The 21,248-nt window shown below is 39.7% G+C and overlaps 1 protein-coding gene across 3 annotated transcripts in view; it reads left to right on the top strand.

Moving 5' to 3' along the window:
• LOC308667670 (cohesin subunit SA-2-like) overlaps positions 1–20,064 on the top strand; it is a 131,119-nt gene extending 111,055 nt beyond the window's left edge. For 2 of the 3 annotated variants that reach the window (XM_081327062.1, XM_081327061.1), the window contains 7 exons: positions 2,715–2,816; positions 16,006–16,163; positions 16,265–16,393; positions 17,354–17,541; positions 17,958–18,132; positions 18,973–19,054; positions 19,975–20,064. In XM_081327062.1, coding sequence (XP_081183188.1) covers positions 2,715–2,816; positions 16,006–16,163; positions 16,265–16,393; positions 17,354–17,541; positions 17,958–18,132; positions 18,973–19,054; positions 19,975–19,983 — 843 coding nt within the window. In that variant the 3' untranslated portion in view covers positions 19,984–20,064. The remainder of the gene's footprint in view (positions 1–2,714; positions 2,817–16,005; positions 16,164–16,264; positions 16,394–17,353; positions 17,542–17,957; positions 18,133–18,972; positions 19,055–19,974) is intronic. The other variant, XM_081327063.1, reaches the window with a different exon arrangement.
• The last annotated feature ends 1,184 nt before the right edge of the window (positions 20,065–21,248 follow it).

The raw sequence follows: 21,248 nt of genomic DNA, 5'->3' as shown, positions 1-21,248 counted from the left end.
ATACATCCAAGAAACTCACTGAAACAGCGCTGGCCCATGTGGGAGAAAGAGGCATACGGGATATGTTGGTCATTACGTGGCGCCAGTTCCTTGAAGGGAATAAAATCCCTTTTCAGGTGTTGGCAGACCACAAAAATCTGGAAGCCTTGAAAACACCCAGGTAGCTCAATCCCAAGCAAGCCTGCTGGTCCCAACATTTTCACCAATTCCACTTTACGCTCAAGCATTTGCTGGGGGAAAGAACTTCCTGGCAGATGCACTATCTCGCATGCCCCAATATAACAGCATGCAAGACACCGATTCTAAACCACTTATGGTGGAATCACAACTGGCAGCACCAGTAATTACCAGAGCCCAAGCTAAGTTAAAACCACAGCTGGGTAGCCAAACCAGAATTGAATTCCGAAAATCTTTGGAAACATATGAATGGTTCCAGAAAAATAGACACGTGTGTACAATGAAGGACGGACTGCCTTGGGTGGGGGAAAAGTTATATATACCAACCACCTAGAAGATCACATTCATGCAGCTTTGCCATGACACAAAATCAGCAGGGCATTTTGGATTTGTAAAAACATTACACTTAATTAAAAGGCAATTTTGGTGGCCATCCATGAAAAAGGACATAGAAAGTTGCCAGCTGCCCAACATGCGTAACTGCAAAGAGGTTGCAAGGGAAATCGCCCAGACTGTTACAAACAGTGGCAAATCCCTCAGCGCCCTGGAGGGAAATAGCCATGGATTTCATAGTGGAATTACCAGAAAGCAATGGGAATACTGTAATCTGGATGGTCACAGACTTGTTTTCCAAACAGGTGCACTTTATCCCTTGCCAAAAGATTCCCACCGCAAAAGCCTTAGTGAAACTTTTCGTGCAGCATATTTACAGATTGCATGGGGCACTCCAATGCATCATATGTGATAGGGGAGTGTAATTTATGCTGGCATTTTGGAAGGAATTTTTATCTCTTTTAGGTACCACTCAGGGACTGACATCTAGTTATCATCCTCAAGGGAACGGTCAATCAGAGAAATCTAACTCCGTACTTGAGCAATATTTAAGATGCTTTATTAATTTCCAGCAAATGAATTGGACGGACATACTCCCTTTCGCAGAAGTTGCCTATAATAATGCAGTCCACTCCAGCACAGGTTACACTCCTTTTCAAATAGCTACTGGTCAAAGTTTCAACCCCATGCCAGAACTAATCCCAAACGAACCAGTAATCCCATCACTGAAAGAATGGATTGAACAATTACAAAACACCTGGCCAATAGTTAGAAAAGCCCTAGACGAAGCTAGGCAAGCATATAAAGCACAAGCAGATAAAAAAAGAATTGAACCCACAACATTCATTATAGGTGAAATGGTATATTTGTGTACAAAATACCTAAAATCCTTACAACTCTATAAAAAACTTGGACCAAAATATATAGGACCTTTTCCAATTAAAAGAATCATAAACCCAGTAACAGTAGATTTAGAATTACCCAAAAATCTTTGACAAATACACCCAATTTTTTACTGCAGTTTGCTGAAAAAAGAACAACAGTCACCATTATGGCGAAAAATCCCCACCACCACCTCCAATCATGGTCGAAGGAGAACAACACTTCGAAATAAAGGAAATCCTAGACTCTAGAAGATATCATGGGACAACTCAATAACTAGTAGCATGGCAAGACCTCCTCTCCTCACAAAACGAATGGGTCCATAAACGTCATGTAAAAGCACTGAAGCTGTTAAAGAAGTTTCGTACAGAGTATCCTAACAAGCTAGACTAACTTTTATACCTGTTTTGTATTCTTTAAGGAGGGCAGGATGTCAGAATCCAGTTATATTTCATTTCTATCTATCTTCTCTGATTTAAAACCAATTCTTACTATTTCCTGGATTCCGTCATACTACTAAGGGGGAGGGGAGTATGCGTGGGGGTTTTACTACTTTCACTTCCTGTATTCACTACAAAGTAACCTTTTGTTGATTCACTTCAGGTTTGCTAACCATAACAATGTGGCCATCTGCCTTTCATCCTATGCCCCTCTGAAACTCTCCTCTTTACCGACAGTGAGGGAAAAAGGGTGGGGGGGGAGATGCAACACCTAGGATCTGGGTAAAGAGAGGATTGAATGATTGTGCCAATGGAGCCGGACTGATGTTATTTTTCCTGGAGTTCACACCTAGAAATCTGCCAGTTTGAATCGCCCAGAAGAACTGCGGGGTGGGGGGCTGCTTGAGAACACTTTAAAACATTGAATGGTGGGGGGATCCCTCAGATCCTGTCTAGCATGCCTACTATCAATTTCTCTTAATAAAAATTCTTGTTGGAAGAGACCGTTTCCAAGAGTTCTGTTTTCTTAAGATGTAGATTGAAGTGGGTTCTTACACGTTGCCTCAAATGTGAGACAGCAGTTTTGGGCATATTGAAAATGTTCCAACACTGTTTAGACCAAATGTTCTCAACAAGCAACAAGCCAGTTTTGAGTTCAAAACTACCTCAAGCTCAGAAAGGTCAGACCTCCCGCTAAGCTAGGAACAATTTGTTTTGTGTATTTCAGATTTGAAATGTTTTATGCATCTCTAATATTGCCTATTCCTACCTGTCAATTAAATGGCATCCTTTTTTTAAAAAAAAATGGCTTCTGATTTCCCAGGTTTTCTTTGACATTGTTCCTTGATTTAAGAAGCTATGTTCCTCTTTTCCATTTGACAGGCATATAATGACTTTGGAGACATAATTAAAGAGACTTTGAGCAGGACAAGGCACAACAATAAAATTCAAAGTGCAAGAACATTGATCCTCTGTTTACAGCAGGTGAGAATATTCGTCTGGACAGTATGCTTTCTGTGAGAACAGTTCAGAAACATTGTTTTGGTAGTGAACTTTAGAAAATATGTTACATTTAGATCTATTCCTGGTGGTCTACAAAGGGAAGAGCTTCACTTGCAGAAGGTAGCCAGTTTCATGATAGCTAACTGCAATCTTTTTTTGATTAAAAGGTTTTTTTAAAAAAAACAACAACAACAATTTCTTCCCCTGCACTTATTATAGCTACCAGGTCATGGAAGTCTGCTCCATGCACTTCTGGATCCCACTCTTTTAATCACTTGATTCAGAGATTATCAAATCTTGTAGTCATGTTATTTCAAAATATTGTTGGAAAGTCCTGGTAAGAGCTAGAAAGGATTGATGAAGAGTTCCTCCCTTGGAATGGGACAATGGAGAGATGAGTAAGAGAATTTCTTTAGCTCTCTAACTGTACATAAAATTGCAGAGGGTTGAGTGTTTCTGGGTGAAAAAGACAAGTTTCTTACATAAATTGGAGAAATAGTTAATTTGTATTTAGAGAATTGTAGAAGTAAGTGTGTGAGTTGTGGTTTGTGACAGTACAATTCAGATAGTCCTTGACGTACACCCCACAGTCACATGACCACATTTGTGGTGCTTAGCAGGAATGAATGTGACCAAAGACTGATGTGACCTGTGTTTAAGCCTATCGTTTGGCAGTAAGAACAGCAAAGTCTCAGTTCTTCACACGTATAGTGTCTACAGATTCGCAGCTGCCAGGTCTGTTCAGTGTTATCTGGACCCTTTGGGGGAAAGATGGATGTGATATAGTGCCTGTCAGCACACCAAGTACATTTGTTAATTTCTTTGTAGATAATGTCACTCTGATTTGCTCTGAGTTAGAAATCAATTTGCAGTCCACAAATAAGGTCTTGTGTGATTATCTGGGATTCTTCTGATTTTATAGAACTCAAGGAAGTGGATAGAACTTTCTGGTTTGAACTGATTACTTCACATCCTTCCTGGCTCTTTAGGTCTTACAGGAAACAGATATCTATGCCAGACTGAGTTCACACTCAGCCATGGGGTTGAAATAGAATTAGATGCTCTGGTTGAACACAAACATTGATGGTGAATTACCCTTCTTGTTTTTGTTAGATCTTTTGTCAGCGTTTGATACCTTTGATAATGGATAACAAAAGTTGGGATCTGTTCTTCTATATCTGAATGGGTAACTTTAGTCAGTAATTATGTACTTGAGTTTGCAGTCACTCTGTAGTGGGAAGCATAAGGTTTGATATTCTCTTTGACATTACCCTCTTGTGTTCAGGAAGATTATGAAAAACCTTCCTTTTTCAATAAATGCTTTGGTCTTTTTGATTGGGATTTTTTCCTTGTACTTCCTCAAGAAATCATGATATACTGACTTTTGTGGATATATTTATGAATGTTAGACATAATAGACACAAGGGTCCTTCTTATTTTGCTCTGGTCATCTTATCCATCTGGATGTCAGCAATATTCTTACTTGGAGCCTGAAGGTAGCAGTGAAGATGCCTTGGAGAAACTATTTAGAGCCTGGGAAACAAGGAAAGCATTAGAAAGGAATTCAGACTGATTCCTCTATGACTTCTTGGGATGTTAAAAGGGAAGAAAAAATGCAGTTAGGTTTGCAAAATTTTATTACAATAGCCTATTTCAATAAAGTGTAGTTCTAATCAACTTGGGATCTGTTTCCTGATCAGTTTTGTAAGGGACCCACTCTCTTAAAAGAGGCAGAGAATCTTTTCCTTGTTCATAGAGATGGTATTCAACTTTCAGGGAACCCCATTGTCTCTATAGCACTTTGATGTAGCTTTATTGCAACACGAACAGCTGATTTACAAATAACTAACCCTTCATGGATTACTGCCTTGTCATGGCGAAGGGGCTTGCGTAATTCAATGAAGCTATGAGCTATGCCATGCAGGGCCACCCAAGACAGAAAGATCATAGCAGAGAGTTCTGACAAAACGTGATCCACTGGAGAAGGAAATGGCAACCCACTCCAGTATCTTTGCCATGAAAACCCTATGGACAGTACCAAAAGGCAATACGAAATGACGCTGGAAGATGAGCCCCTCAGGTCGGAAGGCGTCCAATATGCTACTGGGGAAGAGCAGAGGGCTAGTACTAGTAGCGCCAGAAAGAATGAAGCGACTGGGCCAAAGCCGAAAGGACGCTCAGCTGTGGATGTGTCTGGTGGTGAAAAAAAAGTCCGATGCTGTAAAGGTTTTTTTCTCCATAGGAACCTGGAATGTAAGATCCATGAATCAAGGAAAGCTGGACGTGGTCAAACGAGATGACAAGACTGAACATCCACATCTTAGGTATCAGCAAACTAAAATGGACAGGAATGGGTGAATTTAATTCAGATGACCATCAGGTATACTACTGCGGGCAAGAATCCCTCAGAAGAAATGGAGTATCCTTCATAGTCAATAAAACAATAGGAAAAGCAATACTGGGAAACAATCCTCAAAATGATAGAATGATCTCAGTTCGAATCCAAAGCAAACCATTCAATATCACAGTAGTCCAGGTCTATGCCCCAACCACCAGTGATGAAGAGGATGAAATTGACCGGTTCTATAAAGCCCTACCCCCTTCATGGATTACTGCCTTGTCGTGGCGAAGGGGCTTGCGTAATTCAATGAAGCTATGAGCTATGCCGTGCAGGGCCACCCAAGACGGACAGGTCATAGCAGAGAGTTCTGACAAAACGTGATCCACTGGAGAAGGAAATGGCAACCCACTCCAGTATCTTTGCCATGAAAACCCTATGGACAGTACCAAAAGGCAAAACGATATGACGCTGGAAGATGAGCCCCTCAGGTCGGAAGGCGTCCAATATGCTACTGGGGAAGAGCAGAGGGCTAGTACTAGTAGCGCCAGAAAGAATGAAGCGACTGGGCCAAAGCCGAAAGGACGCTCAGCTGTGGATATGTCTGGTAGTGAAAGGAAAGTCCGATGCTGTAAAGATTTTTTCTCCATAGGAACCTGGAATGTAAGATCCATGAATCAAGGAAAGCTGGACGGGGTCAAACAAGAGATGACAAGACTGAACATCGACATCTTAGGTATCAGCGAACTAAAATGGACAGGAATGGGTGAATTTAATTCAGATGACCATCAGGTATACTACTGCGGGCAAGAATCCCTCAGAAGAAATGGAGTAGCCTTCATAGTCAATAAAAGAGTAGGAAAAGCAATACTGGGATACAATCCTCAAAATGACAGAATGATCTCAGTTCGAATCCAAGGCAAACCATTCAATATCACAGTAGTCCAAGTCTATGCCCCAACCACCGGTGCTGAAGAGGATGAAATTGACCGGTTCTATGAAGCCCTACAGCACCTTATAGAACTAACACCAAAAAATGATGTCTTTATCATCATGGGGGATTGGAATGCTAAAGTAGGAAGCCAAAAGATAACCGGAATAACAGGCAAGTTTGGCCTTGGAGTACAAAATGAAGCAGGGCACAGGCTGATAGAATTTTGTCAAGAGAATACGATGGTCATAGCAAACACCCTTTTCCAACAACCCAAGAGACGGCTCTACACATGGACATCACCAGACGGTCAACACAGAAATCAGATTGACTATGTACTCTGCAGCCAAAGATGGAGAAGCTCTATACAGTCAATAAAAACAAGACCAGGAGCGGACTGTGGCTCAGACCATGAGCTTCTTGTTGCAAAGTTTAAGCTTAAACTGAAGAAAGTAGGGAAAAGCACTAGGCCAGTCAGGTATGAATTAAATCATATCCCTGTTGAATATACAGTAGAGGTGACAAATAGATTTAAAGAATTAGATCTGATAGACAGGGTGCCTGAAGAACTATGGACAGAGGTTCGCAACATTGTACAAGAGGTAGCAACCAAAACCATCCCAAAGAAAAAGAAATGCAAGAAAGCAAAATGGCTGTCTGAGGAAGCTTTGCAAATAGCTGAGGAAAGGAGGGAAGCAAAAGGCAAGGGAGAAAAAGAAAGATACGCCCAATTGAATGCAGAATTCCAGAAAATAGCTAGAAGAGATAAGAATGACTTCTTAAATGAACAGTGCAAAGAAATAGAAGAAAACAATAGAATAGGGAGGACCAGAGATCTTTTCAAGAAAATTGGAGAGATGAAGGGAACGTTCAATGCAAAAATGGGCATGATAAAGGACCAAAATGGCAGGGACCTAACAGAGGCAGAAGAGATTAAGAAGAGATGGCAAAATTACACAGAAGAACTATACAAGAATGAGCTTAACGTCCCTGATAATCACAATGAGGTGGTCACTGACCTCGAGCCAGACATCCTAGAATGTGAAGTGAAGTGGGCCTTAGAAAAGCTGAGCAACAACAAAGCTAGTGGAGGTGACAGTATTCCAGCTGAGCTATTCAAAATCTTAAAAGACGATGCAGTAAAAGTGCTACACTCAATTTGCCAGCAAATTTGGAAAACTCAACAGTGGCCACAGGATTGGAAAAGATCAGTTTACATTCCAATTCCAAAGAAAGGCAGTGCCAAAGAATGTTCAAACTATCGCACCATTGCACTCATTTCTCATGCTAGTAAAGTTATGCTTAAAATCCTACAAGCTAGACTCCAGCAGTATGTGGATCGAGAACTACCAGAAGTACAGGCAGGATTTCGAAGAGGCAGAGGAACTAGAGATCAAATTGCCAACATACGCTGGATCATGGAAAAAGCTAGAGAGTTCCAGAAAAACATCTACTTCTGCTTCATTGACTATGCTAAAGCCTTTGATTGTGTGGATCATAACAAACTGTGGCAAGTTCTTAAAGAGATGGGAGTACCAGAACATCTTATTTGTCTCTTGAGAAACCTATATGCGGGCCAAGAAGCAACAGTGAGAACTGGACACGGAACCACTGATTGGTTCAAAATTGGGAAAGGAGTCCGGCAAGGCTGTATACTGTCGCCTTGCCTATTTAACTTATATGCAGAGCACATCATGAGAAAGGCAGGGCTAGATGAATCAAAAGTTGGAATTAAGATTGCTGGAAGAAATATCAACAACCTAAGATATGCAGATGATACCACTCTAATGGCAGAAAGTGAAGAGGAACTGAAGAGTCTCTTGTTGCGAGTGAAGAAGGAGAGTGCAAAAGTTGGGTTGAAACTAAACATTAAGAAAACTAAGATCATGGCATCCGGCCCTCTTAATTCCTGGCAAATAGATGGGGAAGAAATGGAGGTAGTGACAGATTTTAGTTTCCTGGGCTCCAAGATCACTGCAGATGGGGACTGTAGTCAAGAAATTAAAAGACGCTTGCTCCTCGGGAGGAAAGCCATGGCAAATCTAGACAGCACACTAAAAAGCAGAGACATCACCCTGTCAACAAAAGTGCGTATAGTCAAGGCTATGGTCTTCCCAGTTGCAATGTATGGCAGTGAAAGTTGGACCATAAGAAAGGCTGAGCGCAAAAGAATTGAGGCCTTTGAACTATGGTGCTGGAGAAGACTCCTGCGAGTCCCTTGGACTGCAAGGCGATCAAACCGGTCAGTCCTAGAGGAGATCAACCCTGACTGCTCTTTAGAAGGCCAGATCCTGAAGCTAAAACTCAAATACTTTGGCCACCTAATGAGGAGGAAGGACTCACTGGAGAAGAGCCTAATGCTGGGAAAGATTGAGGGCAATAGAAGAAGGGGACGACAGAGAATGAGGTGGCTGGATGGAGTCACTGAAGCAGTAGGCGTGAGCTTAACTGGACTCCAGAAGATGGTAGAGGACAGGAAGGCCTGGAGGAACATTGTCCATAGGGTCGCGATGGGTCGGACACGACTTCGCAACTAACAACAACAATAAAGCCCTACAGCACCTTATAGAACTAACACCAAAAAATGATGTCCTTATCATCATGGGGGATTGGAATGCTAAAGTAGGAAGCCAAAAGATAACCGGAATAACAGGCAAGTTTGGCCTTGGACTGCAAAATGAAGCAGGGCACAGGATGATAGAATTTTGTCAAGAGAATATGATGGTCATAGCAAACACTCTTTTCCAACAATCCAAGAGACAGCTCTACACATGGACATCACCAGACAGTCAACACAGAAATCAGATTGACTATATGCTCTGCAGCCAAAGATGGAGATGCTCTATACAGTCAGTAAAAACAAGACCAGGAGCTGACTGTGGCTCAGACCATGAGCTTCTCATTGCAAAGTTTAGGCTTAAACTGAAGAAAGTAGAGAAAAGCACTAGGCCACTCAGGTATAAATTAAATCATATCCCGGTTGAATATACAGTAGAGGTGACAAATAGATTTAAGGAATTAGATCTGATAGACAGAGTGTCTGAAGAACTATGGACAGAGGTTCGCAACATTGTACAACAGGTAGCAACCAAAACCATCCCAAAGAAAAAGAAATGCAAGAAAGCAAAATGGTTGTCTGAGGAAGCTTTGCAAATAGCTGAGAAAAGGAGGGAAGCGAAAGGCAAGGGAGAAAAAGAAAGATACGCCCAATTGAATGCAGAATTCCAGAGAATAGCTAGAAGAGATAAGAATGCTTTCTTAAATGAACAATGCAAAGAAATAGAAGAAAACAATAGAATAGGGAGGACCAGAGATCTTTTCAAGAAAATTGGAGAGATGAAGGGAACATTTCATGCAAAAATGGGCATGATAAAGGACCAAAACAGCAGGGACCTAACAGAGGCAGAAGAGATTAAGAAGAGGTGGCAAAATTACACAGAGGAACTATACAAGAATGAGCTTAATGTCCCTGATAATCACAATGAGGTGGTCAGTGATCTCGAGCCAGACATCCTAGAATGTGAAGTGAAGTGGGCCTTAGAAAAGCTGAGCAACAAGAAAGCTAGTGGAGGTGACAGTATTCCAGCTGAGCTATTCAAAATCTTAAAAGACGATGTAGTAAAAGTGCTACACTCAATTTGCCAGCAAATTTGGAAAACTCAACAGTGGCCACAGGATTGGAAAAGATCAGTTTACATTCCAATTCCAAAGAAAGGCAGTGCCAAAGAATGTTCAAACTATCGCACCATTGCACTCATTTCACATGCTAGTAAAGTTATGCTTAAAATCTTACAAGCTAGACTCCAGCAGTATGTGAATCGAGAAGTACCAGAAGTACAGGATTTCGAAGAGGCAGTGGAACTAGAGATCAAATTGCCAATATACGCTGGATCATGGAGAAAACTAGAGAGTTCCAGAAAAACATCTACTTCTGTTTCATTGACTATGCTAAAGCCTTTGATTGTGTGGATCATAACAAACTGTGGCAAGTTCTTAAAGAGATGGGCGTACCAGACCATCTTATTTGTCTCTTGAGAAACCTATATGAGGGCCAAGAAGCAATTAAGATTGTTGGAAGAAATATCAACAACCTAAGATATGCAGATGATACCACTCTAATGGCAGAAAGTGAAGAAGAACTAAAGAGCCTCTTGTTGCGGGTGAAGAAGGAGAGTGCAAAACCTGGGTTGAAACTTAACATTAAGAAAACTAAGATCATGGCATCCGGCCCTCTCAATTGCTTGCAAATAGATGGGGAAGAAATGGAGGTAGTGACTTATTTTCCTGGGCTCCAAGATCACTGCAGATGGGGACTGTAGCCAAGAAATTAAAAGACGCTTGCTCCTCGGGAGGAAAGCCATGGCAAATCTAGACAGCACACTAAAAAGCAGAGACATCACCCTGTCAACAAAAGTGCGTATAGTCAAGGCTATGGTCTTCCCAGTTGCAATGTATGGCAGTGAAAGTTGGACCATATGAAAGGCTGAGCACCAAAGAATTGAGGCCTTTGAACTCTGGTGCTGGAGAAGACTCCTGCGAGTCCCTTGGACTGCAAGGCGATCAAATTGGTTAGTCCTAGGAGATCAACCCTGACTGTTCTTTAGAAGGCCAGATCCTGAAGCTAAAACTCAAATACTTTGGCCACTTAATGAGAAGGAAGGACTCACTGGAGAAGAGCCTAATGCTGGGAAAGATTGAGGGCAATAGAAGAAGGGGACGACAGAGAATGAGGTGGCTGGATGGAGTCACTGAAGCAGTAGGCGTGCACTCCAGAAGATGGTAGAGGACAGGAAGGCCTGGATTACGTTGTCCATAGGGCCGCGATGGGTTGGACACGACTTCGCAGCTAACAACAACAACAACCTGCAAATGCTATGATGCAATTAACACAGCATTTAGGACAAAGTTTATCTCAGCTAATATGACAACATACAATCTAACTGATGTTTTTGCAGTCTTGTGGAGGTTTGCCAGATGGAAGAGACCAGGATTAGTTCCTGATCTTTGGATTTTGGAATGAATTGTTTTATGTGAATCAGTCTGCAGAATTTCCTACAGATTGCACCAACATGAATTTATGCTGGTTAGGTAAAATGGTACAGCCATTATTGATAGAAATAATCAATACATAATTACAGAATAATACAAAAGAATTACCAGAATTTTATGCGAGAATTAGATTCTCCTTAGTGGTTTTTGCAAGGAGGAAATGGGAGGCCGTGAGATGTGGAAGCCCAAACAATATCAACATTGTGTGGTGTGTGTGCTTATAGGTTTTCTGTTATTTACTAGGGATGTGGGTTGGAACGATTTGGATTGTTCAAGAAGGACTTGCTAATGAGTTGAAATATGAATTTGAGATAAAGAACCTCACATAATTTTTAGGGTACAGATACAATCTTGAGTATTAATATTAGGCTGATTGGAAGAGTTGAGAGATTGAAAAAATGGCAAGGGAGGGATTTTTAGCCTCTTCACCCCTAGCCCTCCTCCCAATGGTCTCTTCAGAATTCTGCACTAGAGAATTGTGAATGAAGGGATTCAAAGAGAATATGCAGTAATGAGTCTTCCATCCATTTGACTGAGATAACTGGCACATAGGTATAGTAAATATAGAGAGCAGAATTCATAGAAACAAAGGGAAACATGTATTGGTCCATAGTGTCTTATTTTGAAATTTCATATCACAAATTAAGATTAAACAAACAAAATAAATGGAAAAATGCTCTTTCAAGAAAAACCTATAGGGCAAATATATTTTGGGAGAAACATTTATGATCTCACAGGCTACAAAACTATTGCGATGACTTGCTAGCAACATACTTTCCAAACAAGCTGCACTAAAGGTATTGCTTTAGTTAGACAGTTATTCTGTTTAACTGTTCAGAACTAGCTGTGTGAAGCTAATATATAGGGCAGCCTCCAGGCTTCAGAACATCTCTCTTCAGATGGCCAATATATGACCTCACACGTTATCAAAATAAATTTAAGATTCATAAGTTATCCCCTGAAATGGGAGATAAGGGGAAGCTCAGCATTCAGTAAGTTGTAAGTTCTTCTCACATAGTCAGCAGCCTATGTTTACATATTGCATAGGCAAGTGGTCCAGTTTGCACTGACCTTGAAATAGTGCAGATTAAAATATGATAAACCACCTAACCAATCTTCATGGGGAAACAGAGTATGCCTTCTCTTTTGTGTTGGGATGTATAGATGGGTTGATCTTAGTGGTATAGGTATTTTTAATTAAGAATTTGTAAATTACCGTATTTTCCGGCGTATAAGACGACTTTTTAACCCATGAAAATCTTCTCAAAAGTCGGGGGTCGTCTTATACGTCCAGTCGTCTTATACGCCGGAAAATACGGGTAGTCTTAGGTGCGTCTTATGGTCCGAAGCTGATCCGTATGGCCAGCCCCAACCTCCGTAAGTGGAAAGCAAGGGAGATTGCCAGGAGCACGAATCGGCATGTGCTGAGAAACGCCAATCTCACGCTCCTGCAATCTCCCTCGCTCGGTTTCAGCTTCCCTTGCTATAAGAGAAAGCAGGCTGAAACGGAGTGAGGGATATTGACAGGAACACGAATTGGCAATCTCACGCTGCTGCAATCTCCCTCGCTCCGTTTCAGCCTGCTTTCTCTTGTAGCAAGGGAAGCTGAAACCGAACGAGGGAGATTGCAGGAGCGCGAGATCGGCCAATTCGCGTTCCTGTCAATATCTGTTGTGATTCAGGGCCAGCCTGTGGGTCCGGCAGCCGGCTCGGATGTCTCGGATGACTCAGACGAGGGGGAGGAGGAGGGTGTTGAAGACGAACTTGCTGATGATGGCTTGGAGGCTTCGCAGAGCCCCCAGCCAGGGCCCTCTTCTCAGCTGCGCGAGCCCGACAGTGCGGATGATGATGACCCACAGCTGGCCCTGTTCAAGGACGCCCGACGCAGGAGGCAGTCAAGCAGGAACAAGCAGAGAAAGGCTGTGGGACTCCTCGGAAGGAGGCACAGGGAGGCCACGCCCTGAACTCTAATAAAGGGAGTGTTTGGGGAAGGGCTGGTTGCTGAAAGCAACCGCTCCGTTTGAGGATCACAGTTCCGGTGTTTTGTTTCTTGTTCTGTTGTTTGTGTAATAAATCTTGGCAGACGCCTTCCAGCCTCAGACGCTCTTCAGCCTCTGCCGTTTGTACAGGGGTTGCCTTTCTGCAAGGCCGGTAGCAGGCTGGTACAGAACAATATCCCTCACTCCGTTTCAGCTTGGTTTCTGCAAGAGAAAGCCGGGCCGCAGGGCCGCCTCCACAGGTACTGCTCTAACGTGGAGAGGGAAGGACAAAGAGGGAGGGAAGGAAGAAAGGAAGGAAGGAAAGAAGGAAGGGACAATGGGAGAGGGAGAGAGAGAGAGAGAAAGAGAGAGAAAGAGGGAAAGAGAGAAGGAGAAAGAAATAGGGAGAGAGAGAAGGAGAAAGAAAGGGAGAGAAATAGAGGGAGAGGGAAAGAGGGAGAGAAAGGGAGAGAGAGAAAGGGAGAGAGATAAGGAGAAAAAGAGGGAGGGAAATAGAGGGAGAGAGAAAGAGGGAGAAATAGAGGGAAAGAGAAAAATAGAGAGGGAGAGAAAGGGAGAGAGAGAAGGAGAAAGGGAAGGAAATAGAGGGAGAGCGAGAAAGAGGGAAAAATAGAGGGAAAGAAAAATAGGGAGAGAAAGAGGGAGAGACAAGGAGAAAAAGAGGGAAATAGAGGGAGAGAAAAAGAGGGACAAATAGAGGGAAAGAAAAATAGGGAGAGAAAGAGGGAGAGGGAGAGAAAGAGAGAGAGAAAGGAGAGAGGAGAGAGAAAGAAAGAGGGAGGGGGAGAGAGGGAGAGAAAGAGAAGGAGAGAGAGAAATTAGTAACATGATTGTTAAGTGAATCTGGTTTCCCCACTAACTTTGCTTGTCAGAAGGTTGCAAAAGGCGATTGCATGACCCTGGAACAATATGAATCAATTGCCAAGCATCCGAATGTAAATCACATGACCCTGGGGATGCTGCAAAGGTCATAAGTGTGAAAAATGGTCATAAGTCACTTTTTTCAGTGCTGTCGTAACTTTGAAAGGTCACTAAGTGAATCATTGTAAGTCGAGGACTACCTGTACTTTATCATTTTTTTCCTTTTTGGGGGGGGGTCAAGTTTTTGACACCTTGTTGGGCGACTGGTGATACTCGGACATTGCCTTGTCCTAAAAGTGGTACAATGGATGAAAAGGTTGAAAAGCCCTGTTTTAGTATACCAGTACTATTTGGTTCAGAATATTTTTTCCTTGTTTTCCTGCTCTAAAAACTGGGTGTGTCTTATGGTCAGGTGCGTATTATAGTCCGAAAAATACGGTAATTTAACAGGAAAAGTAGGGGGTCGTCTTATACGGCCGAAAATACGGTAACACTTCACAGTAGAATAAAATATATAAAGCATAAAAATATACCAAACCAATAGAAAAGTCTTCCTTATTTGCTTTAATTTGTGTGTCCATAAAATTTTTGAATTAAATATAAAAATAGCTTAGTCTTTGATATGCCTGATCTCTACTGGAAAGAAATTCCATTATTATGGAACACTCCAGGAACTACCTCTGTACATTGGCTTTTCAATACAAGAGTAGATTAATATTTAGGCTTATATACAGGGCTCATTTTTGGTAGACACACTTGGTAGTTGTTATATGCTGGTCTAAATCCATAATGAAATCTACCTATATTGGTAATTAAATTTCCTTACAGCATAGATTTTCTTTATGCTTTTAGGAACACATGATTGAACACAGGTGGTCCTCGCTTAACTGTTCAGTTACTCTTTGTTCAGTTACCGTTTGAACTTAAAACAGTGGTGTAGTACTTATGACTAGTTGTTGAAATTCCAGCTATTGCAGAGCCTCTGCAACCACATGATTAAACCCAGACACTTGGCAACTGGCCCGTATTTCTAACTGTTGCAGTGTCCTATGGTCACATGATCACAATTTGTGACCTTCTGTGCTGGTTTCCCACAAGTAAAGTCAATAGAGAAGTTGGCAGGAAGTCAAAAACCTAGATCACATAAATCTAACAGATTAAAACAATAAAGGGGTATATCAATATGAATTTATCAAATAAGCAATATTTTAGACAAGTATTTAATTAAAGTATTAATTAAATAATAAAATGAACTATTTTCAACTAATACAATTTGTAGTGAAAAAGTGGCTGCAAGAGTGCCTAATTATTTTTCAATGTTCCATCCCATCCTGGGCATATGTTTGTATGCAAAAGATGGATTTGCAACTCAGATTTAACTTGCTACAGATTCTACTTCCAAAGCAAAATTTAGAAAAGAACAATTTTATCAATTATGTTTTATTTACATATGCTATTCTGTCTACTTTTTAAGGGCATGAACTAAAATTTAATCTGCAATAATGTATGCTGTGATGCAATACAATAAATAAAAATAGAACATTGTCAAGATTAATAGAAATATATACTAGTTTTTAAATGAACAATTAAATATTTATCAAGGTGGCTTTATAATCAGCAATGCATAACTTGAGACAAATGATTGCTCTCTCTGGTACTTATGAGAAAGAATATTTTGTGTTCATTACAAAAACCAGAACCCTTGTTTTAAATGGGAACAAATTTTCTTTGCAGCAAGTATTTCAATATATCATGCTAATGATATCTTGTTTTCTTGTTCTCGTCTCTAAACTTCCTGCTCTTGATTTTCCTCTGTGCCATTCACATCCTTGTTCAGCTTGGTGGGATTCTTAAAATATATAATTGGATTATTGCATAAATTGGTATATGCTTGCATCCTGAGCAAGGAATCTGCTGGTTCTATGCTGGGTATGTCCTCCTGGGGATTGTTTTATTGCCTATAAACTTTAAACCAATGTCTATGATCTGCAGCTGTTTCAGAAGCACATTGAAAGCCAAGGTGATGGCAGCAATAGCTTGGATTCCTCCTCCACCTCCTTCAACAATATTAAAGAGCTTGCCCGGCGCTTTTCTTTGACATTTGGCTGGGACCAGGTGAAAAGTCGAGAATCTGTAGCTAGGATACACAAGTATGTGCCAATTATATGTTGCCTCTTACTCTTCTGTTTGAAGGATGTCCATCTTGTAAATATCCTTTCTGTTTTTATTTCTTCCTTACTCCTGTTGAAAGGGAAGGTATTGAATTCGCCTTCCAAGGGGCAGCTGGAATGGAAGGGAAGTGCTTACCTCCTAACTTAAATTTTCTCATCATCCTCAGCGAATTCTCCAATAAGCTTCTAAAGCCTGATAAAAGACTTGTGTGAGTGTTATTTTTGATTTTATATAAAGAAATCAGTGGTGATTGACTGAACACAAACATAGGAAGTTGCACAGTGGTCTCAGAATATATATATATATAATATTCGACAGTTTTGCTTCTGAAATGCTGATGTACTTATATAACATTTTATATTTACAATTTTGTGAAAGTTCAACCATTTAAACATATCTAAATTATTTCATTTTAGAAATCCAGTCATTGTCAAGAATGACGCATTTGCTCTTGTACTATGTGTTTGGTCTAGTGGTCTAGCCAGTTTGGTCACTAGGCTAGAAAGCAGAGGACCATGAGTTTAAGTCCTGCCTTAGCCATGAAAGCCATCTGGGTGACTTTGGGCCAGTCACTCTGTCAACCCAACCCACTCACAAGGTTGTTGTTGGAGGGAAATAGGTGTGTTTGATATGTTTGTTGCCTTGAGTTATTTGGAAAAATAATACAAGGCAAGAGATAAATAATAAATTAATGTATGTGCCAAAAATTAGTGTAGTTGTGTTTTAGCTTTAATTGATTTTAAAAACCTTAAAAACAGTGCTATTAAAATTCAGGACAGTTAAATGTCTACAGAGATTCTCAGTCATTTAGGTCATGGTTGTCCCAAAGGTGCTTTTCCAAAAGGCAACTGGATTTACTTGGTTTTTTCCTTGAAAACATTTTGCTTCTCATCCAACAAGCTTCTTCAGTGCTAAGTGAATGGTAGGAATTCACTGAAGAATTTTCTTGGATGAGAAGCAAGGTTGGAGATTTCAAAGATCCTGGAGCACTGGGGAAGTACCAATGATCTGTTGCCACATTTTGGATGAGAAGCGAGGTTGGAGGTTGTCACATTTTAAGTTTAATTTAAATGTAATATCACGAGTATTTGCACCTTTTCTGAAAGAATGTTAATTAAAATTGGGAAAAAAGTAATTTAGTGGTTTTCTCTCCAATCTTCACATTCAGATATAGTTATTTGCTAAGATATGTACCCGAAACAGCACTTTGTAAAGAAGATACCTGGTACTCACTGGCTTGGTACAGAATGTCTTTGTTGGCTAATGATGATGATGAGAATTCTGCTGTCAGCAGCTCACAAGAGTGGCCAACTGTTAGCATTACGAGGACATCTTTTAAAAGGAAAGTATCTGAAGGTATGACATTTCCAAACTATGTATAAAAAGCTTGCATCCCACCAGGCTCAAGGTTGACTCAGCCTTCCATCCTTCTGAGGTAGGTAAAATGAGGACCCAGATTGTTGGGGGCAATTAAGCTGACTTTGTAATAATGCCGCTTGGGGGTTGTGTGAAAGCCCTAATAAGCAGGCATATACATAGAATGAAGGCTACTGCTAAGTTTGTAAGCCGCCCTGAGTCTTCGGAGAAGGGCGGGATATAAATGGAATTAAAATAAATAAATAAATAAATAAAAATTTGTATCATAGGATTGATGACGTTAACATTTTTGATATCCACTTCAAGTAGGATGAATTTAAGCCTCAATAATATCTGTATCTTGCTACTTCAGTGTTCAGTGAAATGTATGGCTGAGATGAAATTGTCTGTTTCAGGATCCTGGTCTAAAATCAGTCACACAGACAGAGCAAACAGGACTTCTGAGACCCATTATCCATTCTGCCTGCCTTCCTTGAGAATGAAAAACAGGAAGAAACTAAAATCTCATGATAGTTATCACCAAGAATATTCCATCCCATTGGGTCCTGCAATTCCAAAGAAAAAACATAGGTAAGAAGAAGAGTTGTTGGATTAACTTTGATAAACAGGATGGCCATCAAATTTAGTTCATGAGATGCAGTTAGAAGTTGCAGTGTTTTTTTCCTTCAAAATATGTCCAAGATTTTGTGGTGATGTAAACATTATTCGATATTGGGGGCTAATTGAATCTGTGATTTAATCTGACTGTGATTTAAACATTATTTGATATTGGGGGCTAATTGAATCTGTGATTTAAACATTTGATATTGGGGGTTAATTGAAACTTAATATCCACAGGCCACAATCCAAAACATTGTTTAATGTTTTGTATAATTCCATTATGGTTTTCAAATTTATGACAACCACTACAATGCTTCCTGTCTTTTTGCTGAATAGAAAGCCATTTTTGAAACTTACAAAGCAGGTTCGATATAAGAAATTTTTCCATTCAAAAAAGTTCTATTTAGAAACATTTAAATTCATTAGGTCTCTTTAATTATTTTAAAAGGAGTGGAGCTTTGCTGAGTGTATGGACAAAAAAGATATGACATTTAAATGGAGTCTTTGTTGAAGAACATTCAGTGCTGTCATATTCTAAATCAGATTATTGATCCATTTACCTTAATGTTGTCTAGGACAACGGCAACAGCTTTCAAGTTTCCGACAGATATGAACTTTTTTTGAAAAAGAAACTGATAATGCTAGGGATGAAATTTGGGTCTTACATTAATCTAACTATTGTATTGATTTCTAAATTATTATGATTAAATATTGATTTCTCAGAATTATTATTGTAAAATTAACAAGAACCAAGCAAAGTTGTGATTTCTCTTGAAAGACAAGAAACAAATTTTTCTTTTCTCATTTTAGTACCCAAGCTCCAGTCAAGGAAGAGGATTCAACAGAGGCTCCACCTGAAGATGCTGAAATTGATGTTGTTGGTGCTGAGCAGGTAAGAACGATTCTCATGAATGAAGGCGAAAATGTGTCCCATGGTGACATTGCAGGATCCAGTCTGGGTTGGTCACCGGGACCTCGGAGGTTCTGGTCTTCCAAGCTTTCGGACTTGCGCTGGGACCCTCACCCTTGGGGAGCTTCTCTCTGGCCTCCAGCATGAGTCCGAAAGCTCAGAAGCAAAACTCCCATCCCGGTGACCGACCCAGACTGGATTCTGCAAGAATAAACCTATAGCTTTAAATTATTTTTTTCTTTCACTAGTAGAAAGAATATATCAATTAGTCCCCTTGAAATAATTTGCTTTAGTAATTCTTTTGTTTACATAAGTTCATTTCCATGATCCCTGTAATAGAATCTTGCCAGAGGGATGTATTAGATGGCTTGGATTTATCTGGATTAACAGCTTCCTATTATCTTGATCCCACCCTGACATTGGAAACAGTAGAAGGGAAATGAAAAAAAACCAGCCATTGCTGATACATCTTATTATCTGTCATTCTTCTGCCCTAGCTGAGCATGGCTTGGGATTTGGTGGTTTTCTTATGGTAGAGCATCCTTGTTTTCTTATTTACAGACTAATATGTTACCTTGGAAATTTTCATAACAAAAAAGTAAATCTCTGGAGCTGTATGTTTTCTCAACAAGGGAATTTTTTTTAGTAAGAGGTAAAATGGACTGAATTTAGGGAATTTAAGTCAAAAGAAAATGTAGATTAAATATGCTATTTGGACCTCGTGTAATCTAGCAGATTAATAATTAAAATTGTTTTATAAAATAGGTTATACATTCCAGAACAGTATTTTATCTACAAGGAATTATTGTAACTGTAAGAGGCTATTGGGAAGCATAATTTAAGAAATTTGTCTGTTAAAACATTATCTTTGTCACTAATTGTCTTAATTTTATATTGTTTAGAATACCTAAAAGAAGAAGACTGCTGGAAATGTCTCTACTTTTTAATGTAAATAAAAAAAAACCAACCATAAAGGTAGAATGGGTTTTCAACTATTTTTGCCAGAATTATTTGGATGCTTGATTGGTAGAACCCAACATGGTCTGGTAAATTTATATAAAATAGAAGCTTCTTCAGCCAGTATTTTCTACATTTTCTGATATTTTCACTCATAATTTTTCTAAGCACACTTTCTGTCTGAAATGTAGTTCTTGACTCTGTAGATTAGAAAAGTATCAAGAAGCTGCAGCTCAGTATTTTATGCAGGGCTTTTTTTCTCATAGAACGCTCAGAATGGCATTCCGGCACTTTTTTTTTTGCAAAAAAAAAAAAGCTCCCTCTGTTGGCTTTTGGAGTAGGCAATCTTGGCTCTTTTTTATGACTTGTGGACTTCAACTCCCACAAATCCTGAGCCAGCCAAGCTGAGGGGAAAGAGAAAGGTTTCCAAGCTGAGCCATGCTGGCTTAGGAATTCTGGGAGTTGAAGTCCTTGAGACATAAAAAAGCCAAGGTTGCCTACCCTGCACTAGATGAGGACATTAAAATTACTTACAAGGTTACTTCTTTAGGAACTAAACTTTTAGAATCTAAAACAGCTAATTCAAAAAAGCCAACAGGAAAGAACCTCACATTTTTCATCAGCTTCTGTCTTTTGGAAGGTAAAATTAGATAACAAAATAATCTATTTCCTATGTTAACATCTCTGCAGTGAAATCAATAAAGGTAAAAGGAAAGACATGAGAAACATTTTTCTCAATGTAATATGTCTAATTTAGCTGATGCTAGAAAAAAATAGTATCTTTTGTACACTCTTGAAAACTATTTTGAATCTATAACCATTACAACTAAACCACTTTAAATTAAACAATTCTTAAGATTGAAATATTCTTAATTTGGACTTTACTTTTACTGTTTGGACTGTTGTGTGTTTTGAAAAATAGATTATTTAGAATCTAGTTATGTTGCACTTCAGTCTTTAAATAATTAACCTAGTATATACATAACAAGATATGATGTTTTCCATGGTGAGCTTAACATTTATTTTTATTTATTTTATTTGACTTATATACCGCCCTATTCCCATAGGACTCAGGGCGGTTTACAGGGCAATTAAAACCATACAATACAAAAGTTAAAATAAATTTAAAACAATTAATTAAATTTAAAGCCCAAAAGTTAAAAATTAAAACTTTAAAACCCAGTTAAAAACTCCTCAGTCTAGGCCAGACAGCTCAAAG

The sequence above is a fragment of the Vipera berus genome (assembly GCF_964194415.1).
Source record: "Vipera berus genome assembly, chromosome: 4".
NCBI classification, from domain to species: Eukaryota; Metazoa; Chordata; class Lepidosauria; order Squamata; family Viperidae; genus Vipera; species Vipera berus.
The sequence above is the reverse complement of the archived record's forward strand: the minus strand, read 5'-3'. Positions and strand labels throughout refer to the sequence as shown.